Raw genomic sequence first — 25,919 nt, 5'->3', positions numbered from 1 at the left:
GGCTGAGGTCTGGGCAGCACGTCCTTCACCTCTGACTTCTCATTCTCCTTGGCTTCTACTGAGGGTTTGCAGGAGGGGGCAGGCAAAGTCAAGGCGAAGGACTTCTGCCCACCCTCTTTTTACTACACTGTGAATACGGTAGCAGGAGCAGAGCTGTAAGAACCATTTGATTCAATAAATGCTTAAACGGTAAAAAAAAAAAAAAAAAAAAAAAAAAGCGAATGACGAATATTCACACATCACACACAAGACCACAAACCCAGACGGGTAGTAAGATGCAAAAACCAGCAAACAAGTAATTCGTATCCTCACAGCTGTAGTCTGTTTGGCAAAACCTCCCAAAGCTCAGGAACCTGCACAGATAGTGAGGGTGACAGGTCCACCAGCACTGCAGTCACTGTCACTTCCTGCCACTCACAGTTTTAGCTGGGCGTGCTAAAAACTCCAACTCCAAAAGGCACCAGATCTCAAAGCTTTAAGCACAGAACCGATATTGTAAGAAACAGATGTTTTTATTCAGCTATTACTTAGTTCCCAAAAGCCTGGCCTTGGCCTCTGTGGCTGTGTCAAGACAGACCACACAGTCCTGCAGTGCTAACCACGTGTGCACAAGGAAAAGGTGCGGGCGGGCAGGCGGGTGCTCCCTGGTGCCCAAAACGCAGGCCTGAAAACCCGAACCATAGTTCTCTTAGAGATGCGTCCTAAACAGCTGCAGGTATGCTCACCGCATCCATCACACAATCCATCTTGCTTCTCAAAGTAAAACGGCAACTCTATCTATGCAAGTGAGGATAAAAGCAGGAGGAGTTTAAACCATGATAATTATTCTTCGGATGCTCCCATTCGATGTGCAACCCACATGGCAAGACATACCGATAAAGCCCTTCTTTGCCAACTCCATGGTGAACCGCCTTGTGATTTTTTCCAATTCATTATCCTGTAAAGAGAAAAATGTTTCGATGGAAAGAAACACTTGAGGAGGAAACAAGTAGCTGTACGTTTTTATCTCTCTTCCTCTATTTCACGTAATTCTCAACAACTCATAAAGTAGGCATTATTTCTATTTTAAAGGTGAGACAACAAGGAATCAGAAATTGTTATACAAACATCAGACAGTAGGGCTCAAATTCTAATTCCTGTTCTCTTTCTATTAACACAGGCCCCGTGACTCACTCCTATGCTATATTTTCACTTAAATGGTGAATTTATTAATTATCAAACATGAATATAAATGCCTAACAAAATGAAGAAATTTTACCTTTTACCCAAGAAAACGAAAAATGATATTTATTGATCTTAAGAAAATGACTTTTTATAGGGCAAAACACTTGATGAGATAACTATTTACTTGTTTTTCTATTCCTTTTACAAAGCAACAGGCACTGTAGTAAATCTCACTGATTTGGAAATTACCGGAGGACAGTAATTTCAAGTCCTTTGTAAACTGCACTGTGAACACAAACATTAACTTCTTACTTACGGTATAGTTCTTGGGATTGATCTTAACACCAGCTTTAGCACCCCCAAATGGCACATCTGAAACAGAAGACCTCAGCTGTTATTTCACGTAAGAGTTAGAAAAAGGAAAGGAAAGCACTGAGCAATTCTACAAAACTGGGGCATGCTTTAAACTTTAATTTCACAACACTCAAGAAATAAACCCACCTTGATATCTTCTAAAATACTGAACTTTAAAAACAATTCTAGTGAACAGAAATTATAAGGCTTGACAGGAAACAATCAGTGATCTTTATTACTTCTGAAAGATATTCACTTTCCTTCCCCTGTGATTTAGGCTTTTTTTTTTTTTAACTTTTTTATTGTATGGTATAACATATACACAAAGCAAAGAAATAAAAAAGCAATAGTTTTCAAAGCACTCTTCAACAGGTAGTTACAGGACAGATTCCAGAGTTGATCTAGTCATATTTATAAAAAGTATGGCAATAGATTTAAACAAAGATCTGTGCTAAAAAAAAAAATGCAATTAGCGCCTATAAAAAAATTCACATTTGAAAAAGATAAAATCTTAATTATGACTAAACGAAAGGAAATGAAAGCCATAAAATGTGTAACTTAAAAAGCCAGTTCTGAGTTCCGGAGAAGATGGCGGCTTAGTAAGACACGCGGGTCTTAGTTCCTCCTCCAGAAAAGCAACTAAAGAAACAGAAACAATACGAAACAGCTCCCGGAGCCACGACAGAGACCAAAAAGACAGCGTACCCCATTCTGGAACGGCTGAACGGGCAGGGAGAATCCGCTGCAGTGAGATACCCGAGGGGCGCGCGTTTTCCCGGCCGGGGTGGCTGGCGACTGGGAAGCACGTGGCTCCCCAGTCTGACTGGGAACTTTGGATAGCGGGGCCCTCCCGCCACGCTTGGCGTCTCGGGCCAGCTGGGCAATTTGGACCGGCACTCCCCCAAGCTGCGGCGGCCAGCGACCCCACCCTCCACGTGCGGTTTCCCTGGCCAGCTGCGAGATTCGGATTGGCAAGTTAAAGAAGCCACAGCATCTTTTACTGGTGGGCCCCGCAGACAGACAAGCACCACGAGCGCCATCTACTGGGCAGGAAAAGAAAAACAGAGCCCAGAGATTCCACAGAAAAACCTTTCAACCAGCCGGGTCCCACACCCAGGGAAATCTGATCAAATGCCCAGACACCAGCAGAAAATAATGGATGACGCTCGGAAAACTGAAGATATGGCCCAGTCAAAGGAACAAACCAATAGTTCAAATGAGATACAGGAGCTGAGACAACTAACGCTGAATATACGAACAGAAATGGAAAAACTCTTCAAAAACCAAATCAATAAATTGAGGGAGGACATGAAGAAGACATGGGCTGAACAAAAAGAAGAAATAGAAAATCTGAAAAAACAAATCACAGAACTTATGGGAGTGAAGGACAAAGAAGAAAAAATGGAAAAAACAATGGATACCTACAATGGTAGATCTAAAGAGACAGAAGCTACAATTAGTGAACTGGAGGATGGAACATCTGAATTCCAAAAAGAAACAGAAACTATAGGGAAAAGAATGGAAAAACTTGAGCAGGGGATCAGGGAACTGAATGACAATATGAAGCGCACAAATATACGTGTTGTGGGTGTCCCAGAAGGAGAAGAGAAGGGAAAAGGAGGAGAAAAACTAATGGAAGAAATTATCACTGGAAATTTCCCAACTCTTATGAAAGACCTAAATTTACAGATCCAAGAAGTGCAGCGTACCCCAAAGAGAATAGACCCAAATAGGCGTTCTCCAAGACATTTACTAGTTAGAATGTCAGAGGTCAAAGAGAAAGAGAGGATCTTGAAAGCAGCAAGAGAAAAACAATCTGTCACATACAAGGGAAACACAATAAGACTATGTGTAGATTTCTCAGCAGAAACCATGGAAGCTAGAAGACAGTGGGATGATATATTTAAATTACTAAAAGAGAAAAACTGCCAACCAAGACTTCTATATCCAGCAAAATTGTCCTTCAAAAATGGAGAAATTAAAACATTTATAGACAAAAAGTCACTGAGAGAATTTGTGACCAAGAGACCAGCTCTGCAAGAAATACTAAAAGGAGCACTAGAGTCAGATACGAAAAGACAGAAGAGAGAGGTATGGAGTAAAGTGTAGAAAGAAGGAAAATCAGATATGATATATATATAATACAAAAGCCAAAATGGTAGAGGAAAATATTATCCAAACAGTAATAACACTAAAAGTTAATGGACTGAGGGCGGGCCGCGATGGCTCAGCGGGCAAGAGTGCTTGCCTGCCATGCCGGAGGACCCCGGTTCGATTCCCGGCCCCAGCCCATGTAAAAAAACAAACAAACAAAATATAATAAAACAAGAAAATGTTTAAAGATGTTTCCCTTTCTTCCTCCTTTCCTTCCTTCTATCCTTCCTTCCTTCTCTGTCTTTCTTTAAAAAAAAAAAAAAAAAAAAAAAGTTAATGGACTGAATTTCCCAATCAAAAGACATAGAACGGCAGAATGGATTACGACCCAGCAATACCACTGCTAGGTATCTACTCAAAGGACTTAAGGGCAAAGACAGAGACGGACATTTGCACACCAGTGTTTATAGCAGCATTATCTACAATTGCAAAGAGATGGAAACAGCCAAAATGTCCATCAACAGACGAGTGGCTAAACAGACTGTGGCGTATACCTACGATGGAATATTATGCAGCTTTAAGACAGACTAAACTTATGAAGCATGTAATAACATAGATGGACCTAGAGAACATTATGCTGAGTGAGTCTAGCCAAAAACTAAAGGACAAATACTGTATGGTCCCACTGATGTGAACGGACATTCAAGAATCAGCTTGGAATATATCATTGGTAACAGAGACCAGCAGGAGTTAGAAACAGGGTAAGATAATGGGTAATTAGAGCTGAAGGGATACAGACTGTGCAACAGGACTAGATACAAAAACTCAAAACTGGACAGCACAATAATACCTAAGTGTAATGTAACTATGTTGGAACACTGAATGAAGCTGCACCTGAAATATGGTTTTTTGTTTGTTTGTTCGTTTGTATCTTTTGTTTTTGTTTTTTTCTTTTTCCTTTTTTTATATATATATTTTTTATTAGTATTATTATTTTAATTCTCTTCTCTATATTAACATTCTATATCTTTTTCAGCTGTTTTGCTAGTTCTTTTCCTAAATCGATGCAAATGTACTAAGAAATGATGATCATACATCTATGTGATGATACTAAGAATTACTGAGTGCATATGTAGAATGGAATGATTTCTAAATGTTGTGTTAATTTCTTTTTTTTTGGATTAATAAAAAAAATTTAAAAAAATAAAAAAAAAAGCCAGTTCTGATAAGGTGTATGTCTACAGCACCTTAAAAATAAACTTGTTAAACATATATCCCCAGAGTTATTTTTGGATAACAACAAAGAGATCACTTACCAACCACTGCACACTTATATGTCATCAGGGAAGCCAAGGCTTTCACTTCATCCACACTCACATCTGTGCTGTAACGGATACCTGGAGGATTTTAAAAAGAAAAACAAGATAAACCATGGGGGAAAAAGAAGGGTAAGTAAATGTATTTAGAAAATCCTTTCAGCAAGCTTTTCAAAAAAAGGCATGACTTATGCAGAAGGCATGAAGACAATGAAATAACTTCCCGACGACTCGGGTACTTGTAATGATATAAGTAAGAAAATCGGTTTCCCCATTCTTGTTACATTTCTGCCTCTGGGAAAAAATGTTAAAACTCCATTTTCACTTAAGCTGATTATAAATAACAATCATCTATGTCCAAAAAACCATGCAGGCACAAAGCATACAGGCCAGGAGGTTGAAGATTCCTAAGAGATGGGTCAACCTCAGCTACCCTCCACTGAGAACCGAAGCACTGGGTCAGCCCAATCTTTTCAATGAACCCGTTACCACAGAACAAGCCAACTCCAGAGGACTGACAGCTGGCATCACCAACCAGGATTCTGCTTGGTTTTGATAAACTGTCCCCTGCTCTATCCCCACCATTTTGTGCCCCCCCCCGCATCCCCCAAGAATGCTCTTGTATATACAACTACAAATTGAAAATGTCCACATCTAACACTCTGACTACTCCCAAGAATACTCGAAGTAGCTCATGTGACAGAACACCACAAAAAGTCAAAAGGAAAAAGCTGCTGGATTAGATATCCAGGAAGAGCTACGGACAATCCCGAGTTTGGCTTTAAGTGTTCTGACAACTAGCAGGAAGAACGTGGTGCTGACACCTGGTTGTGCCTCCTGATGTGAGTTGATGAAGGCATCAGACGGGGTTCCCAGGGCTTTAAAGAGGAGAAAGTCCCCGCCCCGAAGGAACGTACAACCCACGGGAACAACAGTCGCTGGGGTCTCACAGGTAAAAATGACCTTTGGACGAATGTGGGAAGGCAACTAACCCAGCGAAGGCTTTTGCATTTCCCTTTTTCCTTCTGGTGTGGGTGTCGTGGCAGCAGGGAGTTCAGGTACAAGTGTGGGAAAATGCAGAGTCAGCACGTTCGGGTGATCCAACCTGAGTATTAGGATGTCTGAGCAGAGACCTGGCTTGTACTGGGTAGACCTCCAAAGAGGTCTCCGTGTTCCTCCCGTCGCCCGCTCCAGCCTCTTTCAACCAGGAGATGAGAAAGCTGAGAAAGTCATTTCCCCTTCCTGGGGACAAACAATTTCCCTCACCCTTTCTGCAAGGATGGAATGTGGCCAAGGAAGGACAAGCCAGGAGAGCCAGGGAACTCTTGAATCTTGCCACCTCTGAACCCAGAAGTGGTTAGGTGTTTGGGAGAGGGAAAAAGGTAGTGTCTTGGGGTCCCTGGCCAATCACCCAATCTAAGTCTCACAAAGGGGCGTCACCTTTCCCCCTCTACAGTCCACTGAGACTCTAGTCCAGGGAAGAAGGGCTGCGTGAGACGGATGTTCGGCTGCACACTGCTGGGGGCTCCCCCACCTGCCACGCTGGCATCATTGTTATTCGTGGCTTTAATCCCTGGGGCCTAAAAGAGAAAATGGCACGGGGTGGGCGGGGCACTCAAAGTCAAAGCCATGCTGAATGGATATGTGAACAATTTCTGACTCTGAAAACCAATGATCACTAAAAATCTCAAAATATGCAGGCCATGGAGGCTCAGCAGGCAGAGTTCTTGCCCGCCATGCTGGAGACCAGGGTTTGATTCCCGGTGCCTGCCCATGCAAAAAAAAAACACAAAAGCACCCCCCCCCCAAAACAAAACTCAGAATATATGCAATTTACCATAAGTATGCCATACACATCATGAAAGGCCTGAAAAGGGTTGGATTAAAGAGAAAAAGTACAAGGTCCAGTACAAGGTCCAATAAATAGTACGTGGTGCGGGGTTGGGGGGAGTCAAAGTAAAATTTTAAGACCAAACATTTGTTTCTTTAAAAGGAACAATTCCATTTTAAACACCAAGACTTGCTTTTAAAATTAATAAAAACACTGCAATGTATTTCCTAATATAACTTATGTGGACTGCTTAATTGAACATCATAAGTACATAGAACCTTGAGTAGGGCATGAGATTTATTAGCTTTGTCTAGAGTGATTTGAACAGTGAATAAAAAAGTATTTGCAAAGTCCCCTTGGGGGGATGGTGAGAAAGGGGGAAAATCAACTTTCCCAAGTGGAGAATTCTTGATATTCTCACAAGCAGTGGGGACAACCAAAGCAATAGGCTGAGCCCCCAATCTTGGGTTTGTTCATATGAAACTTAACCTCGCAAAGGACAGGCTAAGCCTACTAAAAATTAGGCCTAAGAGTCATTCCAAAGAGAACCTTTTTTATTGCTCAGATGTGACCTCTCTCTCTCAGCCAACACGACAAGCAAACTCACTGCCTTCTTCCTCTCTACATGGGACATGACTCCCAGGGGTGTGGACCTTCCTGGCAACTTGGGACAGAAATCCTAGAATGAGCTAGGACTAAGCACCAAAGGATTGAGAAAACCTTCTTGACCAAAAGAGAAGAGAGAAATGAGACAAAATAAAGTGTCAATGGCTGAGATATTCCAGAGTTGAGAGGTTATCCTGGAGGTTATTCTTATACATTAAATACATATCACCTTTATAGTTAAGGTGTAACAGAGAAACTGGAGGGAACTGCCCGAAATGTAGAGCTGTGTTTCAGTAGCCATGTTTCTTGAATATGATTGTATACTGATACAGCTTTCACAGTGTGACTGCGTGATTGTGAAAACCTTGTGTCTGATGCTTCTTTTATGTACCTTTTGGACAGATGAGTAAAACATATGGATTAAAAATAAAAAATAGGGGGAACAAATATTAAATTTAGCAGATTGAAATGCTAGTGATCAATGAAAGGGAGGGATAAGGGGTATGGTATGTCTGAATTTTTTTCTGTTTTTTCTTTTTCTGAATTGATGCAAATATTCTAAGAAATATCATGATAATGGATATACAACTACATGATGATATTGTGAATTACTGATTATATATGTAGAATGGAATGATCATATGGTAAGAATGTTTGTGCTTGTATGTTGATATGTTTAATAAATAAAATAAATTAAAAACAAAACAAAACAAAAAAACACATTGCAACATAGTAGCATCACGGTTAGTGAAGAGAACAGCTCTGCCAGGGATCTGGAGCAGCCTCCAGCACCTCCTAACTAAGCAAGCCCAGATGCACGGCTCCGGGAAGTGCCGGTGTCCCAAGCCGGTCATGGCACGCATCTGGCACAGGTACTGGTACACAGTCCATGCCTAAATCTGAGCTGTTATCACGACTTTACTAAGTGTTACAGATAGTCGCAAATAAACTTACAAAAACAGAACAACAAAAACCCTGGAACAAATGGGGGTCTGAACAGCTCAATAACGCCCGGTCTCTTCTCAAGATAAAGCAATAGGGGGTGATAAAATAGCACACCAATGAAGAGTTAAGATTTCTCCTACATATAAAAAGCAGTTTCTCATTTTTCCTTTACAGCCCCCGCAAGTAGTTACTAAATTATTTTAATTATCTTTGCTTTCACGCATGGGGAAAAAAATTACTTCTCCTTTCCCAGCTCCTACAATGCAATGCATTTAGGTGTGACTAAACTCATATTCATAGGTCAGAAGGCAAAAGCTTCCAGACTGCAATCTTAATATCCTGGACACAGATGCTAATTAAAATTGGACCTCCTTTGACAAAAATGTATAAACAAAAAGTCTATTTTATTACAAATGCCCTGGAAACATAAGAGTCAGAAGCTGTGCATGTAAAATGGAAAACATGTTTCCAACGGATGAGATTCAGGAACTCTTATGTGAAATGTTCCTACCCGGCCACACTAGGGAGAGCTCAGCTGTGAAACACTGAGAACTAAGTTAATTAAATTACCTCTCCCAACACAGGCATTTTCTGCCTGACACTGACCAATGAAGAATTTTTTTTGTGAATGGAGGCAAGAGAGAAGCTCTAAGGAGCGGAGCCCTGGCATAAACGAACGCTCCTCAAGGCCCAGAACTATTTCCAGGGTTAAAGAAGATACAGGTTTCACTTCAACTTCTAATTCATCAGTGACACACAAGTAACAAACATGCTTCTTGGAAGATGGCAGCAATTACCAGTACAGTGTGGGCAAGACACACTGCACTAAGTGCACCCCTACGTCAAAGTGTTGATCTGAAACACATTTCATAAGATAAAGGGTTCAGGCAATAAAGTGAAACAAGAAACAGGACGGCGCAGTTCAGCTGGACCCACCGGGAACGGCTCCAGGTGGCCCCCACCCCGCGGCGGCCCCCGCTTCCCGGGCGGCCACTGTTCCAGCGCCGGCCCGCCCCCACTCCGCGCGCGGCCCCCGCTTCCCGGGCGGCCACCGTTCCCGCGCCGGCCCACCCCCACCCCGCGCGCTCCCGCCCCCACTCCCGGGAGGGGGTCGCAGCTGAGGCGACGGCGGCGGCACAATAACATAAACACGAAGCGGCCGCCCGGGCCCTGCGGCGCGCGCGGCACTCACCGGCAGCGGAGAGAACGAAGGGGAGGAAGTCAGCCGGCGGGCACCGTCGCCGTCCAGACGCCACCACGGCCGTTACCCAGCACTGCTCGCGGCTCCGCACCCCGGGCCGCGTCGTCCGGTCTCCGCCGCTCCGCTGAGTAACAGGGACGCGGGCCGTCACGGCGCACGCCCGCCTACGTCATCGCGCAGACTCCGCCTCCCGCGCCTACGGAGAGGCCCGCAGGGTGGATCCGGCCCCAAGGCCCGGATTGCGGAGGCGGGGCCGGCAGCAGGGGGCGGGGCTATGCCGGGATGCGGAGGTCGCCTGGGGGCGCAGCTGGAGGGGCCAGGGGCCCGCGTGCCAAGCGGCTGAAGGGCGTGGCGGGGCGCGGGAGGGGCGGGGTCTGTGCCGGGCACGTGGCGGCGCGTGGCTTGGGCCCCCGCCAGCGGGCAGTTCCTCCGCCCTGGGCTTAAAAAAATCTGCTCAGAAAGAAACCATAAGTGATTCAAAATGGCCAATAATACAATGTCATCTAAACAAAAGGGAAGGAAATACTGGAGGAAAGCAGACACAAAAAAATGTATAAGGCTTAGAAATACAGTTAGAATAGAAAAAAAGTAAATCTTGCCTTATCAGTAATTTCCTTAAATGTAAATGGCTAATGTGCATATTGCCAGAATGGATAAAGAAACATGACCCAAGAATATGATATTTACAAGAGACCCATTTCAGATACATAGGTTCAAATAAGTTGAAAATGAAAGGATGGAAAAAATATTTCATGCAAATAACAAAAAGAGAGCTGGACTAGCTATGTTAATATCAGACAAAATAGACAAAAACTGTTACAAGAGACAAAAAAGGATATAATGTATTGATAAAAGAATCAATTCAATAAGATAATTTAATAATTATACCCTATTTGCACGTAACAGCAGAACACTAGAACATATACAAAAGCAAACCCTGCAGAATTGAAAGGAAGAGAGATATAGACAATTCTGCAGTAACAGCTGGAGATTTCAATACTATATTCAATACTGAATAGACCCGAAGAACATTATATGCCAACTAGCTCTAACCAACACATATGTAACACTTCACCCAACAACATCAGAATACATACTCTTCTCAAGTGTACAGGATCATTCCTTAGGCTATACCATATGTTAGGGCACAACAGAAATCCAATACATTTGAAAATATTGAAAGCATTAAAAAGTAACTTTTCTGACCAAAACGGAATGAAGGTAGAAATCAATCACAGAAGAAAAATGGGAAAATTTATAAATTTGTGTAAATTAAAGAGTACGTCTTAAACAACCAAGAGGTTAAAGAAGGGGAATTAGAAAATGCTTAGAGACAAATGAACACAATGATACAACATATGAAAATGCGTGGTATACAATGAAGGAAGTGCTCGGGAAAATTTATAGCTATGAATGTCTATGGTAACAAAAAGACGGAAGGTATTAAATTAATTACCCAATTTTACTTCTTGAGGAACTACAAAAAGAACAAAGTAAACCCAAAATTACTAGTTGAAAGAAAATAATTAAGATTAGGGCACAGATAAATGAGAAAACAGAAAAACAATAGAGAGAATAAAAAAGTTGGTTCTCTTAAAAATTCAATGAAACTGACAAACCTTTAGTTAGATCAATACAGAGAAAAGAAGCAAATAACTAAAACCAGAAAGGAAAATGAGGAAACCACCACTGACCTTAAAACAATAAAAAGGATAATAAGAGAAAGTTATGTACAATTGCATGCCAACAAACTAGATCATATACAAGAAATCAAAGAGCTGCAAGAAATACATTAATTATGCAAACTGACTCAAGGAAAGACAGAAAACATCCACAAACAAAACTATAGAGAATGAATCAATAATAAAAATAATGCATCAAAGAAAAGCCTAGGATTACGTGAGTTCACTTGTAAATTCCACAAAACATTTAAAGAATTAATACCAATCATTTTTAAACTCTACCAAAGAACTCCAGAGAAGGGAACATTTCCTAATTCATTCTATGAGGCCAGCATCACTATGATACGAAATCCTGGTAAAGTTATCAAAAGAAGAGAAAATTACAGACCAAGAGAATCCCTAACGAAATAATAGAAAACCAAACCCAATGGCATGTTAAAAAAATATTATATGATACGAACAGTTGGGATTCATCCCAAGAATGCAAGGATGATACGCAAAAATTAATATAATACATTATGTATATAGAATGAAGGAAAAAAACACATAATCTGAATGAATGCAGAAAAAGAATTAGACAAATCTAGCACCCTTTTCTGATAAAAAAAATCATAAAAGTAGTAGCAGAAGAGGATGTTCTCAACATGATAAAGTCCATTTATGAAAAGCCCACAGTTTACAGAAGGAAACAGTGAAAAACTTAAAGATTTCCCCGAAGATCAGGAATGAGACAAGGATGCCTGCTTTCACTACTGCTATTTTCAATATTGTACTAGAAGTTCTCGCCAGGGCAACTGGGCAAGGAAACAAAATAAAATACATCCAAATTGGAAAGGAGGAAACAAAACTACTTCTAATCACAGGCAACATGATCCAAAGAAATCCACAAGAAAACTACTAGAACTAATAAACAAATCCAGCAAAGTAGTACAGTACAATATCAATGCATAAAAAGAACTCAATTGTGTTTCTGCACATTAGCAATTACAATCCAAAGGGGAAATTAAGTAAACAATTCCATTTACAATAGCATCTAAAAGAATAAAGTATCTAGGAATAAATTTAACTAAGAGCACAAAAGAATTGTATACTGAAAACTATAAAACACTGCTGAAATAAATTAAAGATGACCTAAATAAATTTTAAAATATATATCATCTTTATAAGTTGGAAGAGATAACTTTTTAAAACTTTTTTTATTGTATAGTATAACATACATACAAAGCAAAGAAATAAAAAAGCAATAGTTTTCAAAGCACTCTTCAAAGAGTGTTACAGGATAGATTTCAGAGTTTGTCATGAGCTACCATATGATCCTCTCAGATTTTTCCTTCTAGCTGCTCCAGAATATAGGAGGTTATAGGGCTTAAATACTTTTTCATCATCACACTTGACTTTTTTTTTTCCCCTTCTTTCCTTGTGAACAATAACATACATACAAAAACGCTATAAATTTCTAAGCACAGCACCACAATTACTCATAGAATATATTTCAGACTTTGACATGGGTTACAATTTCACAATTTTAGGTTTTTACTTCTAGCTGCTCTAAAACACTAGAGACTAAAAGAGATATCAACCTAATGATTCAGCATTCATATTCATTTGTGAAACCCTATCTTCTATATATAATTCTACCATCACCTTTGATCTTTCCATACTTCTCTTTGGGTTTGTTTGGACTATGGCAATTCTAAATTTTTTATATTGGAAGGGTCTGTCACTAATACAGGATAGGGAGATGTAACTATCTGATGTTCTGGAGAGGCTGGGCTAGGTTTCAGGACTTATCTGGACCAGGAACCCATCTGGAGGTTTTAGGTTTCTGGCAAGTTACTCTAGTGCCTGGAACCCCGTGGAATCTTATAAATTGCCCTGGATGTTACTTAGGATTGGCTGGAATGGTCCCAGTTGGGGGTTGGCAGGTTATGATAGGTAGCAAGGTTAACCTGAAGAGCAACCTCCAGAGTAGCCTCTCGACTTTATTTTAACTCTCTCTGCCACTTTATCAATTACACTTCTTTTCCCTCATTTGGTCAGGATGCAATTGTTGATCCCACAGTGCCAAGTCTGGATTCATCCCTGGGAGTCCTCTCCCACGTTGCCAGGGAGACTTTCACCCCTGGATGTCTGGTCACATGTAGTGGGGAGGAAAATGATTTTACTTGCAGAGTTGGGCTTACAGAGACTGAGGCCACATCTGAGCAGCAACAGAGGTCCTCCAGAAGTAACTCTTAGGCATGCCTATAGGTAGTCTAAGCTTCTATGCTGCCTACATAAGCTTCACAAGAGTAAGCTTCATGATCAAGGGCATGACCTATTGATTTGGGTATCCCTAAAGTTTGACACAGTATCAGGTTTAATAGTTCCATAGTCTTTCTCCCCACCCTCAGGGAATTTGCCAATATTTTTTGATTATCTGGTTAATATATTCTAGGGTGTTTCCAGGCATTACAATAATCTATACAGGATTAAAGGACCTCTTTCTCATTCTGTGCTCCCTGTGTTTCACTTGTTCAAATGAGCTAAACAGACGGGTTGAATTAAATTATGAACTACAGAAAATTTCAGTTCCAGATCAAATAAACCTTTCTTCCATTGGTCTCAAAGAGTATGTGTGGTTCTAAAATACAGACAATGTCTTCCCTACCTCAATGCTCAGCCCAAAAGGTGGCCAGAAAACCCCTCCTCGGGGAACGCATATAACAGAGGGGCTGTGTGGGGTAAGCCAGGGCCTCCTCTCTTGCAAAGCCTGTGCCTGGGAGGGTGGAGAAGGGATGGAGCTGACCTGGTGTGCGTCACTAAACAGGTGGGTCACCAACCTCCCACCCACACAGGGAGGTGCAGATCCAGGACCACTTAGCCTGGAGATGGGCAGATGTGAGTGCTTGTCAGGAAAGGTTCAAGGAGCCAGGATACTGCCAGGGGGAAAAGGGAGGAGCAGGACATGGTCTTAGGGGTGGAGGCCAAGGGGATGTGGCCTTGGGTTCAACATAAGGGAGAAGATTCTCCCACCAGAACTGTCTGCAGAGGCGGGGCTCGAAAGACCCTACCCGTGTTTTGAAAGGTAGTGAGTGCACCATCACTTGGGTATGCAAGTAAGTAGAAACTGGGTGTCCAAGGGTGAAGGTCAAACTCCATTCCCTGGCCCCAAGCCCTCAGGCAGGGTGGGGGTCTTGCCTTAAGAGGTGGGGGTAACTCACTGGCAATGCTTCTGTCCTCCTGGAGCCTGAGACGCCTGGCACGCAGCACGACTGTAAAAGGGAATTTTATAAAGCTTAACAGGTAGCTAATTTTTCCTGCTTAATTTCGCTATTTACATATATTTTAGCTTCTGAAATATCCAGCAAAAGCATTTGTGTCATTTTATATTCATGGCTATGCATTTGGTGTGAGTTAAGAATTATAAAGAAAAGAATTATGGGCCCCATCAGGTTAAAAGTAAACAATCCGAGAGACTTTCCTAGGGCGGTTATCTGTTTCTTGCCCTTCCCCCCCATGACTCCTTGCGCCTAAATCACTTGTTGTAAAACTGCGGCTATCTGCAATAGCCACTCCCATGACTCATCAAGAAATGCTCGCTGTGAAACTGTTAAAAGTGCTTGTTGTAAAACTGCTCTTATCTGCTTTTTGCAAAACAGCACCTGTGACCCATGCTCAACCCCCACCCCCCTCATCTTACCCTTTAAAAAGCTTTTGCAAACTCAGGTTCGGGGCTCTCTGTTCCTGCGTGTTCAGTGAGCCCCACACATGTGTGGAAAATAAACCCCTTGCATGTTGCATGAGAGAACGTCTCTTGGAGTCCTCCTTTGCGTGGCAAAATTCTCAAATTCTTACACGACCACCTCAGGCGGCTCAGGTAGTTGTTGTAGCTGAGGCTGAACTGCAGGTCACCCAACTCCGTGGGAGGTTGGAAGAGGCCGGGATGAGAATGCCCTTGGTTCCTGGGGTGGGGGCTGACCGCTCTGCTCCCTAGAGTCTCCCAGACTGGAGCAGCCCCCAAACCCACAGTGCCTGCCTCCCCCTCTGCGCCACCTCCTCTCACTGAAGCCTTACACGCCATTTCTTAGGTGGGGAAACTGAGGTTGGGAGAGTCATGGACACAAACCCAGGTGTGTGGGATTCCAAAACCCAATGACAGCCACCTGGGTCCTTCCTGGATGGGGGGTGGGGGGGAAGGGTGAGTAAATATGTCCCATGGCTGGGCCATTTGGGGTATCACCTTTCACAGCTGTCTGACCTGGATGGGAATCTAAATGTGGTTATTTCCAGGTTGCTCCGGGTAATCTGACCAAACTGGGCGGTCCCTCCCTGCCCCCGGGCTGCCTCGCCTGTAGGGGTTGGGCGGTGGGCTGAGAGCTGACTTCGGGGGGATGGACGGTCCTCGCCACACCTGTTGCAGGCCCAGGTGGTGCTGACACCTGGGTGGCCCCTATCTAGCGCCCCTGCCCTTTACCTCCAGGCTCTCAGCCTCCAGGTCTCTCCAGATGACACGCCCACCATCTCCCGCCAGGGTCTCGCTTTTCAGGGGGAACAGCACCTGGCCCAGGAGACGGTGCTTCTTCTGTCTGTCCACGTGGTACACAGAGAACTTCAGCACCCTGTGGGTGATGCTCTTGCTGGACACCTGGGGGAGACAAGGACCCGGGTGCGGGGCAGGCACGAGGTGCAAGGAGGGATGGTGTGACAGGTTCTTGTGGACACAGGTGTGCTCCATGCATCCACTGGGGACCCGCAGCCCCCCCAAGATCCAGGTGGGGAAGTGGGAAATGCCCCAGGGGAGCGGGCATGTCTGTCCAAGCCTTGTGGCAGAGCCCCTCCCGTGGATCCACCCCAGACCCAGGGTTCCACCTGTGAACTGGACCCCCCCCCCCCCCCAGTGATTTGCCAGCAGATGAAAATGCAAGAAGCACCCTGCTGGCTGCGCTCTTGAGCACCCTGCCTGCCTCTGCTATCTGAGCTGGGCAAGACAAGTCTACTCGCCCCGAGACTCAGCCTCTTGCATAGAAAACGGGAATGAGAGTTCTTACTCTCTGGGTTATAAAACCCCAAGACAGTTTCCGACCTATAGCATTTGCTGGCTTAATACTGTTTTTTTTCTTCCCCTTCCTCCTTAAGGTACTGAGGGGCCAAGGTCAAGTTGAGGCAGGGGTAGGGTGTGGGGAAGTGATGAGTCAAGACAAGAAAATACAAATGCACAAAGAAAATAGAGCAGCAAAGCAAGCCCATGTGCCTTGGATTCTAGATGGACGAGGGGGAAGGAAGAGCAGATACAACTGGATTTTCCCAGCCTTGGGCCTCAGCAGGCTGGCTCAGGCACCCCTCTTCCCAGCTCTCAGCTGTGGAGGAATCTAACCCCCTTCCCTGGAAGCCTCTCCTTTTCCTCACCGCCAGCCTGCTGCCCAACTCTTGAAAATGTTTGCTCAAGGCTTCTCGGCAGGTCTGGAGAGCCTGCTTCCCCTGGGGCCCCTGTCACCTGCTGGCGCTCCCAGGCCCAGGCTGGGCCCTGCCATGGGGCCAAAGGGCACTCCTGGGGGACTCTCAGACAGCATGGGGGAGTTTCTGTTCCAAGGGACCCGGGCTGCTCCCAAGCCCGAAAGATCCTACCTTCCACCTTCCTTGGATAACCAGGTAGAAACCCCAGATGATGCCTGGGCTTCAGAGCACTTCCCCCAGCACTGGGGGCCAGACCTTGGCCTTCAGTGTCTCACCTCTGGGGAGCACCCCCCCACTCCAAGTCCTTTCCCTGCCCGCACCTGTAGGTCCAGCCTGGCAGGCTGGGTAGAGCAGAGCAGGGCAGGCACCCCCGAGGTGCAGGAACTGCAGGACCCTCCTATACCAGGTTTGCTCCTTCCTTCCGGGGTCCAGAGTGCCCCAGACCCATCCTGTCCCTTAGTGGCACTACCTGGAAGGTAAAGTGCTCGTCAAACTGCGGACTGGAGGTTTTGCGTTTGGTCTTGGACTGGAGGAAGCGGCGCTCGTCGGGCAGCAGGTGCACCTTCACCAGGGGGCTGCAGGTCTCCGAGGGGGCTGGTAGCCGGCTAGCCTTGATCAGCCCCACCAGCAGCCGCTCGGCCTCCTGCTGGTACTCCACCGAGAACCACAGCTGCCCTAGGCAGCCCTCGGAGAACTCGGTCTCACTCTTTTCCTCCAGGTGCCTGTACAGCTCACGTTTGATGGTCCCCCCAGCACATGCATTTCCTGCAACAGAGAGAGGCTGGGAGGTCTGGCAGCTCGGATGACTGCAGGCATGGGGCCGGGCACCCTGCTCTTTGACCACCCCTGTTGGCTGAGCCTCACTTGGCCTGTTCTCAGGCCTCTCCTGCCCACATCGCCCCCCTCTCATGTAGCCTCCTCCAGGAAGCCTCTCGGTACTGCTTCTCCCCAGGACCCCTAACAGAGCTGACACCTGCTGCACCCTGTGGCCCTGAAACAGGCTCCCGACCCTTATTTTACAGTCAGAAAATGAAGGAGCTGGAATGAAAACTCCAGTCTGGGGGTCTTGAGGTCTTAACTTTCTGTTTGCCTTTTAAAAAAAGGAAAGAAATACATATTTATGATAAGAATTTCAAACAACACAGACCTTGGCTTTGTGTCTTTGTTTTTAAACACTGTACCTGTTCATGATAAGAATTTCAAATACTGTAAAGTATAAAGTGAAGGTTTTGCTCGCTCACCCCCATTCTAATTTCATTGCTAGTAGTTTCTGTGACTCCTCCAAATTTCCTCCTTAATTACAATTTCAGACCTCTAAGAATTTTTTATACAAATGAGATCACTTAGATATTATTCAGCAGTTATCATTATTTATTTAATAATTAGAAATAAGAATTCCTAGCCACTTGGTGGCACTTAAACATCAGAGACTTCCAAGCATGTCAGCCTTTGAACTAGTTCAGGAGTAGATGGTCACATAATGCTTAAGGGACATAGAAATGGGGTGAAGGTTATTTACTGGTATGCGCCCTCCCCAAGTGAGTTTCCTTTACACAGCAATGGTGCAAATACCATCAAATTGAAAGTTTGTTAAGTACAGCTATAAATTGTAGGAGCCAAAGGGTTAAAACAAGACCTGCAGAATTTGTTGGGAGCAGCTTGCGTCCAGGGTGGGCAAGAACCTGAGGAGATAGTTACTTGCTTTGTTTGGAACAGTCTGGGAGGAACAGAATGTTCTTTACCCCCAAATGGTTACAGTAAGTATGAAGAAGTTAAGTACTTTGTTTCCTCAGGAGAAGCAGGCATGCCTTTTGTTACCCTGTAGGAAATAAGCAGGAGCTAGTTCAGAATAAAGTTGTCTGTTGTTTGCTAAAGTTAAGCTTCAGACCCCTGATCCCGTCAGTCTGTCTCTTTCTTTCTTTCAGTTTCTTTCTATCTTTCTCATCATTGCTTAATATCCTTTGAGCTACGTTTCATGGGAAGCAACAATAAAAAATTGTAATAAATGCACATCGAGAAACTTTGCAGAACATTTTTTTTTAGGGTAAGACTTGGTTGTGTCTGAATCTCAATGTGCTACCTGGGAGAAGCAGACATGGGAGCAGCAGATCTCTTACAGCTGTCATCTAATAAGTAATGGGTCAAGGGAAGCTTCCCAAATCCATCTCGGGGAGGTAGCTGGCAGAATTCCGAGTCCATTCAAGCATGGGAAGGACTGGAAGGGACCAAGAATTTAAAGATAAAGGGAAAAAAATCCAATTCTAATGAATCCAAAGGCTTTTTCATTATGCAGAAAGGAAATAAGGGGATCCCTATTAGGAGAACATCCTGATGTGACCTCCCAGTCAAGTGGCCTGTGGCCCCCACATTCCTTGCAAAGCAAGGGAAAGTGCTTCCAGATTCTCATCTGCAGAGATAGTGCCTGCATCAAAAAGTAATTGATGCACTAGAAGCAGTTAGTTCCTTACTTATGGTTTTCTTAGGTTGGGGAAGCTTTTCTGTATGCTCTCTAATGCATCCCCTAAGAATAATAGGGAGGTGATGGATGCTAACGGCCATCTATTTCTTTACAGATACTATTGCCATATATTGACACTAACTCCTTCTTTGTCCTGGGTGTATTGTATTGCACAGGTTATTATTAAACCATTTCCCTAACACTAGGCTTTACTATTTTTTCATATTTGCTGTTATTAAATGTGGTAAAAATAAATATCTCTGGATGTGTAGTTTCGTGTTCATGTGTGAGAATGTCTGTAGGATTAATTTTTGGTCAGGCAGTACCTGTAGCATTTCTATGGATATTGGCAAATTGCTCTCCAAAAAGATTGTACCAGCAATATATGAAAATGCTTACTTTCTCACAACTTTGCCAATGTTTGAGTGTTGTCAAATTTTAATATCTTTGCTGGTTAATTAACTGAAAAAATAATTTCTTGATGGCTGTTTTGATTTGCAGTTCGTTCACTATGAACGAGCTGTGTTTCCCCTGGGTGAGAACACTTGTTCTGGAATCCTCTCAAGCTGTGTGATATGGGGCAAGTTGCCGAACTTCTCTGTACCTTATTTCCTCATCTATAAAATGGGGATAATGATGATACTCAACTAATTAGCTTGTTTTGAGGATTAAATGACATCATGCATGTAAAGGGCTAGCAGAGTTCCTGGCTCAAAATAAGTGCTAAGTAAACATTAGCCATTATTTTATCTAATATATTTAGTGACCATTGGAATTTCTTTGTTTTTGATCTGTCTTTTCATGTCTATTTCCCATGTTTATTGGACTCTTCTTTTTCTTATTGATTTACTATATTAAAATATGCCCCTCTTTCCATATAAGCTACAAGTATGTTGTATTCCAATGTCCCATTTGTTTCCTGCCTTGTCAGACCCTGGGGGACATGGCTTCCTACCAGTGGGACAATGCTTCTCAGGGATGCAACATTGTAAAACTCACAAATCTCCTTGAACCACACCTGTCATTTTCAGGACAGCCACATGAGGCAAGCTGGAGGAGAAGCCATTGTCTTTTTCAACAGATGAGGAGACTGGGGTCCAGGTAGCACAATCAACTTGCTTAAGGACACACAAGTTCAGGGCTGAAATGACGGGTCCTGGTTCCTGCTGTGACTTCTCTGGGCCTTTCGAGTCAGACTCTCAGCTCTTGGAGAAAGAGAATGTGGGAGAATCTGGAGGTGTAAGAGAGGAGCAAGTCAAGGCCACCAAGATGGGCAGTGTGAAGGGAACACGGAAGATCAAGGCTGGGCTGCCTTCCTTTTGCAACAGTCAGGGCTCCTCCCAGGGCCCCCACGCAGGGTCCACCTCACAGATGAAGGGAGGAGGCTGATGCTGAGAGCATGCCCCTCTACCCCATGGGGCGGTCCTGGGTCCCTGGCTGGACACCACAGTCTTTATCACCTCTGCATGCTCCAGGACCATCATTGCTCCACAGCCATCAGGGTCCAGCTCGTGGGGGGAGCTGGTGCTCACAGGGTGGGCATGAGCTGGGGAAATGGGAGCCCCCTGGGCAGGGGGTGGGGATTTTGCAGCTGCAACTCATGGTTGGTTGTGTTTATACCTGCTGGTACCCGGCCCTGTGCTTGACCTCTCCACGTGTTGCCTTTGAACCCTCCTAGCAGTTGTCTGAGTTATGGGTTCTAGTTCTATATTATAAGGTGGCTGAGGCTCTGAGCGTGGAGGGGACATGCTCTGCTCTTATACTGAGTGTCTTGGTAGACACGTAGCTGCTCCAGCTTCTGACCCAGGTAAGCAGGAAACCCCAGGCAGCCCTGCTGGCCTGCTCCCTGCATCCTGAATGCCCCTGACCTCTAGGCTGTGGGCACTCTGCTTTCTGGACTGAGAGATGCACTTGTGGAGGTGACCGCAGCAGTGGGGCTCTGGAGGGAGGCCCGGGGGTTTTGGCAGCAGCCAAGCCTGCATCCTGGCACCACCACTGACTGCTGTGACATGGACAGGGACTTCTCTGAGCTGCTTGCAGAACCTCCCTGTCTGTGCTGGAGAGGAAAGGGTTGCCTGAGACCTTGAGAGGAAGACTGCTGTCATTTGGGCCTCTTGGGGTGGAGGAAGTTCTCCTCCCCTGAGTTACCGGTTTCCCATTTCCATAGTGTTTTTCTGGGCCTCTTTATCTGTGGGCTCGGAGAGTAAATTGACCATGCAGGGCGGGTCAGGGGGAAGGGTGAGAAGTTGCAGGGATGGGAGGAGGGAATGCCAGGCCACAGAGAATGTTCTCCAGGGCCTCCCAGTTGAGAAGAGTTCTGGCAACAAGAAATTAGTATCAGTATTAAGCCAGCAAATGCTCGTGACGCCGGTGCCTTTTCTCCTTCAGAGCCGGCGAGCAGCCTGGCCTATCAGCGGGTCCAGAAGGTGGACAGCACAGCTCTGAGGCCCGTGCTAGTGCTGGGGCCTCTGCTCGACGTGGTGAAGGAGATGCTGGTGAACGAGGCGCCTGGCAAGTTCTGCAGATGTCCCCTTGGTAAGGGGTGCCCTCCGTGCCTGCCGGGCCCATGTCCATCCCTGTGACAGCCCCGGGGCCACAGTGCACAGTGGTCCAGAGCCTTCCCTAGAGGGTGGGCAGCAGAAGACCGGGTCCGGTCAGCCTGCAGCCCCAGGCCCTGGCTCCTGGGAGCGGGCAGTGGGTGTATCCCTGGAGGACTTTGGAGAGTGCTCTTCGCAGCTCCTCTGGGGCCAGGGCAGGTGGCGAGGGCTCAGCAGGGCTGAGTGCCTGGGAGGGCGCTCAGGGCGTGCTGTCCTGACTACTGGGTCCCTGCCGTGCAGAGGTGATGAAGGCGTCTCAGCAGGATATCGAGCGGGGCGTCAAAGACTGCCTGTTTGTCGACTACAAGCGAAGAAGTGGACATTTTGATGTGACCACGGTGGCTTCCATAAAGGAGATCACAGAAAAGGTATGTCTCACATCAGGCCGCAGGGAAGGCTTCTGTTTGAGTGTCAGGAGTGGAGGGCCCTGGAGGGGCCCCTCGGCTTTTATGTCCCTGCCCTGTGTGGTCTCTAGACACCCCCATCCCTCCCCCCCTCCCCCAGACCTTCCGTGAGCCATCCGCATGCTGCCAGGCAGAGTTCACCTGCTCCCCACGCTCACTGGCCATTGTCGCTGGGGCGGGTCCTTGTCTTTGAGTGTTTCTGCTTTCATAGACATGACGTTACCCCCTGGGAAAGTTTGTAGGAGTCAGCTGCACACTTGTGCCTCTCCCTGTCTGAGGTGGTGGATGAGAGCTTTGAACTCTAGAGAAGAACCTCTCGCAGGGAATTCTAAACCAGGGTCCCTGTGAGTATCTGCCGGCCCTGTGCACAGGATTTTATGTTTGCGTGCCTTGTCTGGGCAAAGGGTACACATCTTTGTCCCAGTCCTTCTAGGGGAGGGGGAAAGAGCCATTGCTCTCTCTCTATGCTTTTGAGTACTTTCAGGCCCATTTACCAGGCAATATGAAAGAAGAGTGGGCAGCTCGGCAAGGTGTGTTGGAAAGACACCTGGCCGGAGGGTCAGAGCAGAGGACATGGGACCTTCTTCAGACGTGTCCTTGGTTTCTGTGACCTTGGGCTGGTTGGCCCACCTCTCTGGCCTTTGATTTCCTCCTATTAAGTGAGAGAGTTGGCTTTGTCCAGCTCTAAGCACATATTGTCCCATTGAAGTCTTCCATTTGGGGTGCCCTGGGCTCCCCAATGGTTGGGACCCCTCGGTGGAGCTTCGGGTGTGGCCCAGGCAAGAAGGCTGTGGTCCTTTGCTCCCACTCAGCCTGGAGGCTCAGGCGACCCAAGGAACATATTTCAGTCACAGCCGTGCCAAGACATAACTTCCCTCCAGGAACTCTTCATTGCTCAGTCTGGCAGAAATAAGGCTCTGGGCTGGGGTAGGGATGTGAGAAGTTCCCAATACCTGGCCAAAGGCAGGAAAAGAAGCTTGGACTTGGGCTGTCCAGACCCTACTCAGTCCAGGTCCAGTCCTAGCCTCGGTCATCATCCTGGCCAGCAGCTGGTGGGGAGAGATTATCCTGGGTAAGGTTCCCGTATACTGAACCATGTGTGGTCTTCATCAAAGATCGATTCTGCCTGCCTTGTTCATGGTCAGAACTTTACATGCTTGTTTTTGCAGTAAGGTCAAACTGAGTGAAGGTGAGGGGCAGGACCTGCAAGGAGCTGGAAGGGGGTACCCTCAGAGGCCCAGCCACCTCACACCTGCCCTCGGAGGTCCAGCCCCCTTGCACCTGCCCTTGGTGCTCACCCTCCACCCTTCCTCCCATAGAACCGGCATTGCCTCCTGGACATCGCGCCCCACGCCATCGAGCGGCTCCATAACGTACACATCTACCCCATCGTCATCTTCATCCACTATGAGAGTGCGCAGCAGACTTCCCGGGGCTCAGCCTGGACCCTGCTGGGATGGGGGCTGGTGGCCTGAGCTGCGGGGGTGGGGGAAACGAGGCAAGAGGCACGTGTAGGAAGGGACCCTGCCCCCCACGGGCCCTTTGACCTCTTCCTCCATCCATCCCCACAGCCCTGCTTGGGGGCTGCCACAGTTCCTTCGGCATGCCCAGCTTTGTCTGCACAGCTCCTTCCCACCTCTCTGTCCCCCTCTCCTCTGCTGCTGCTCAGCTTGGAGCTCAGAAGGACACAAAGAACTAAGAGACCCAGGCTAGACCCAGCTCAGCCACAGGCTGGCTCGTGAGTGTGACAAGCCTCTGCATGGAGGTGCAGTCTCCGCATTGGTGGGGCTGACTGCGCACTCACCAAGGCGCCTTTTTGTTCTACCTTTCTGTGCCCCTAAGCTTCTGGTACCTGCATTCGGGGCCCAGCTGGTGTGTGCATGCGCCGGGCCACCCACCACTGTGCCCTCTGCCCAGAGCCCCCGAGGGGGCCTGCAGGCTGCTGCTGTGCCTCATGAGGGGTGCATGGGGACCCTGCAGCCTGGCCCTGCCACCAAGGTCACAATAATTCCCCAGACAAAAGGAAGAGGAGGATCTGGGAGGAGTGAGAGGCTTAGCCTAGTCCCTGGATGTCCCGACAGGGAGCAGCGAGACCCTGTCTACCTGAGGGACAAGGTGACCCAGAGGCATTCCAAAGAGCAGTTTGAGATGGCTCAGAAGATTGAGCAGGAGTACAGCAGGTACTTCACAGGTAGGTGTACCCAGGCATGGCAAGGAGGAAGTGGGAGCTTCGCCGGGGGCATCTTTCTCGGGAGTGGTGGTAGCGGCGCTCCCCAGGCACTCATCAGGTGTGGTCGCGTAAGCTCTTTTCACTACCAGTGAGACGTCCTGATTTCACTCACTGGGCACCACCCGGCACGTTTAAAAACATATATATTTTGACAGATCACACACACACAGTCCATACATGGTGTACAATCAGTGGCTCACAATTATCACGTAGTTGTATATTCATCATCACGATCATTTTTAGAACATTTGCATCACTCCAAAGAAATACAAAAGAAAAAATACTCATGCATCCCATAAACCCTTACCCCTCCCTCTTGTTGACCACTAGTATTTCAGTCTACCGAATTCATTTTACCCCTTATCCCCCCTATTATTTTTTATCCATTTTTTTTACTCATACCACCAGGCAAATTTTAAAAATTAAAATGAAAAATGTTCTGAGTTGGGCACCAGATCGCCATCTGGTCTTTTCTTAGACGGACAGAAGCAGGTACCCTACCCCACCCCCACCCGCATCCTGGGGGTCCCAGTAGCACAGTGCGGGGCTGTGGCCATCTACCCCCCCACCTGCCATGTCTGTGGCCAGTTTCAGTTGTGGGGTTTTGTGGGGAATAAAAAAAGCCATCTCTGGGCTCTGAAACAACATCAAAGAAAACCACAGCTACAATTTACCTGCTGCCATTTTACCTCCAGTTTTCAGCCTCTTCATAAAATCAGTCCTCTGTAGGGGTCACAATGAGGAGAGGGTGGCAAATTTATTTCAACTGTGATGCGTGTCATCATTGATCTAGTACAGTTCTCCTCACGTGACCCACGGTGAAGGATTGGTGTTTGCGTGTGTATGTGTGTCTTTTAATTTCCAGTCCAGCACAATCCAATACTTTTGTTAAGTGCATTAAAAATGAATTACTAGAGAAATGAAACTTTAAAATACCCCAAACTTAAGAAACATAAGCCCTCACTTTTTTGGTTTTTTTTTTAGAGTCAGCTGACATAAAATAATTCTGTGTCAGATTTCTGTGGCAGTTTCTAAACACTCGCTATTGGTTTCTGCACGTGCCCATTGCAGCCGGACAGGTTGCCGACCAGCGCTGTCCTGGGGAGTGTGCTTTTGAGTAGCCTTGATCTAGCGTCCACCAGACCCGTGGGGTTGCAGGCCTGCAGAGCAGAGCTGGGACAGAGTGGGATGCATTTCACTGGCCTGGCTGGAATCTTCCCTGGGCCCAAGAAACCGGGCTCTTCAAACTCACCGAGAGTCCCTTAAGAATTGCTCTGCCAACTGGACCACACGACACTCCCCCTGTGCACCCCCCCCCCCTGCCTACTGCTTTCCAAAGCGCAGGGTGTAATTGGTGCTGGGTGGGCAGTACCTCTGTGTGGTCGGGTCCCGGCTGCCCACATTACAGGGTGAGTCAGAGCCCATGTTTCCAGTCATTTCTTGAATTGTTGATCAGAGGGACAGATGACAAGTGTACTGAATTGCTTTTCACTCTCCACTCTACCTTTCCTGCCTTGCTTAATGGAAAAGAGGGGGGTGGGCTTGGGACAGGGGTGCCCAAAAAGCCCAAAGCAGACAGAAAAGGTCTCAAAAACACAGGC

General features: G+C 46.2%; 2 protein-coding genes across 2 annotated transcripts in view; one reads left to right on the top strand and one right to left on the bottom strand.

Annotated features, from left to right (window-relative positions):
• Positions 1-493: 493 nt before the first annotated feature.
• Positions 494-25,919, bottom strand: part of LOC143654606 (uncharacterized) — a 34,301-nt gene continuing 8,875 nt past the window's right edge. The window contains exons 3-9 of the mRNA XM_077126484.1: positions 17,099-17,394; positions 15,650-15,820; positions 14,397-14,447; positions 9,503-9,961; positions 4,929-5,009; positions 1,481-1,536; positions 494-937 (exon numbers count right to left, since the gene is read on the bottom strand). Of these exons, the coding sequence (XP_076982599.1) occupies positions 9,659-9,961; positions 14,397-14,447; positions 15,650-15,820; positions 17,099-17,394 (821 nt within the window). The 3' untranslated portion in view covers positions 494-937; positions 1,481-1,536; positions 4,929-5,009; positions 9,503-9,658. The remainder of the gene's footprint in view (positions 938-1,480; positions 1,537-4,928; positions 5,010-9,502; positions 9,962-14,396; positions 14,448-15,649; positions 15,821-17,098; positions 17,395-25,919) is intronic.
• Positions 20,234-23,563, top strand: LOC143654497 (disks large homolog 5-like). Its single transcript, XM_077126474.1, has 4 exons — positions 20,234-20,414; positions 21,416-21,622; positions 21,925-22,052; positions 23,408-23,563. Exons 1-4 carry the CDS (start codon positions 20,234-20,236, stop codon positions 23,561-23,563), a joined length of 672 nt encoding a protein of 223 aa, XP_076982589.1.

The sequence above is a fragment of the Tamandua tetradactyla genome, chromosome 13 (assembly GCF_023851605.1).
Source record: "Tamandua tetradactyla isolate mTamTet1 chromosome 13, mTamTet1.pri, whole genome shotgun sequence".
Classification (NCBI taxonomy): Eukaryota; Metazoa; Chordata; class Mammalia; order Pilosa; family Myrmecophagidae; genus Tamandua; species Tamandua tetradactyla.
This window is presented reverse-complemented; position numbering and strand designations above follow the sequence as displayed.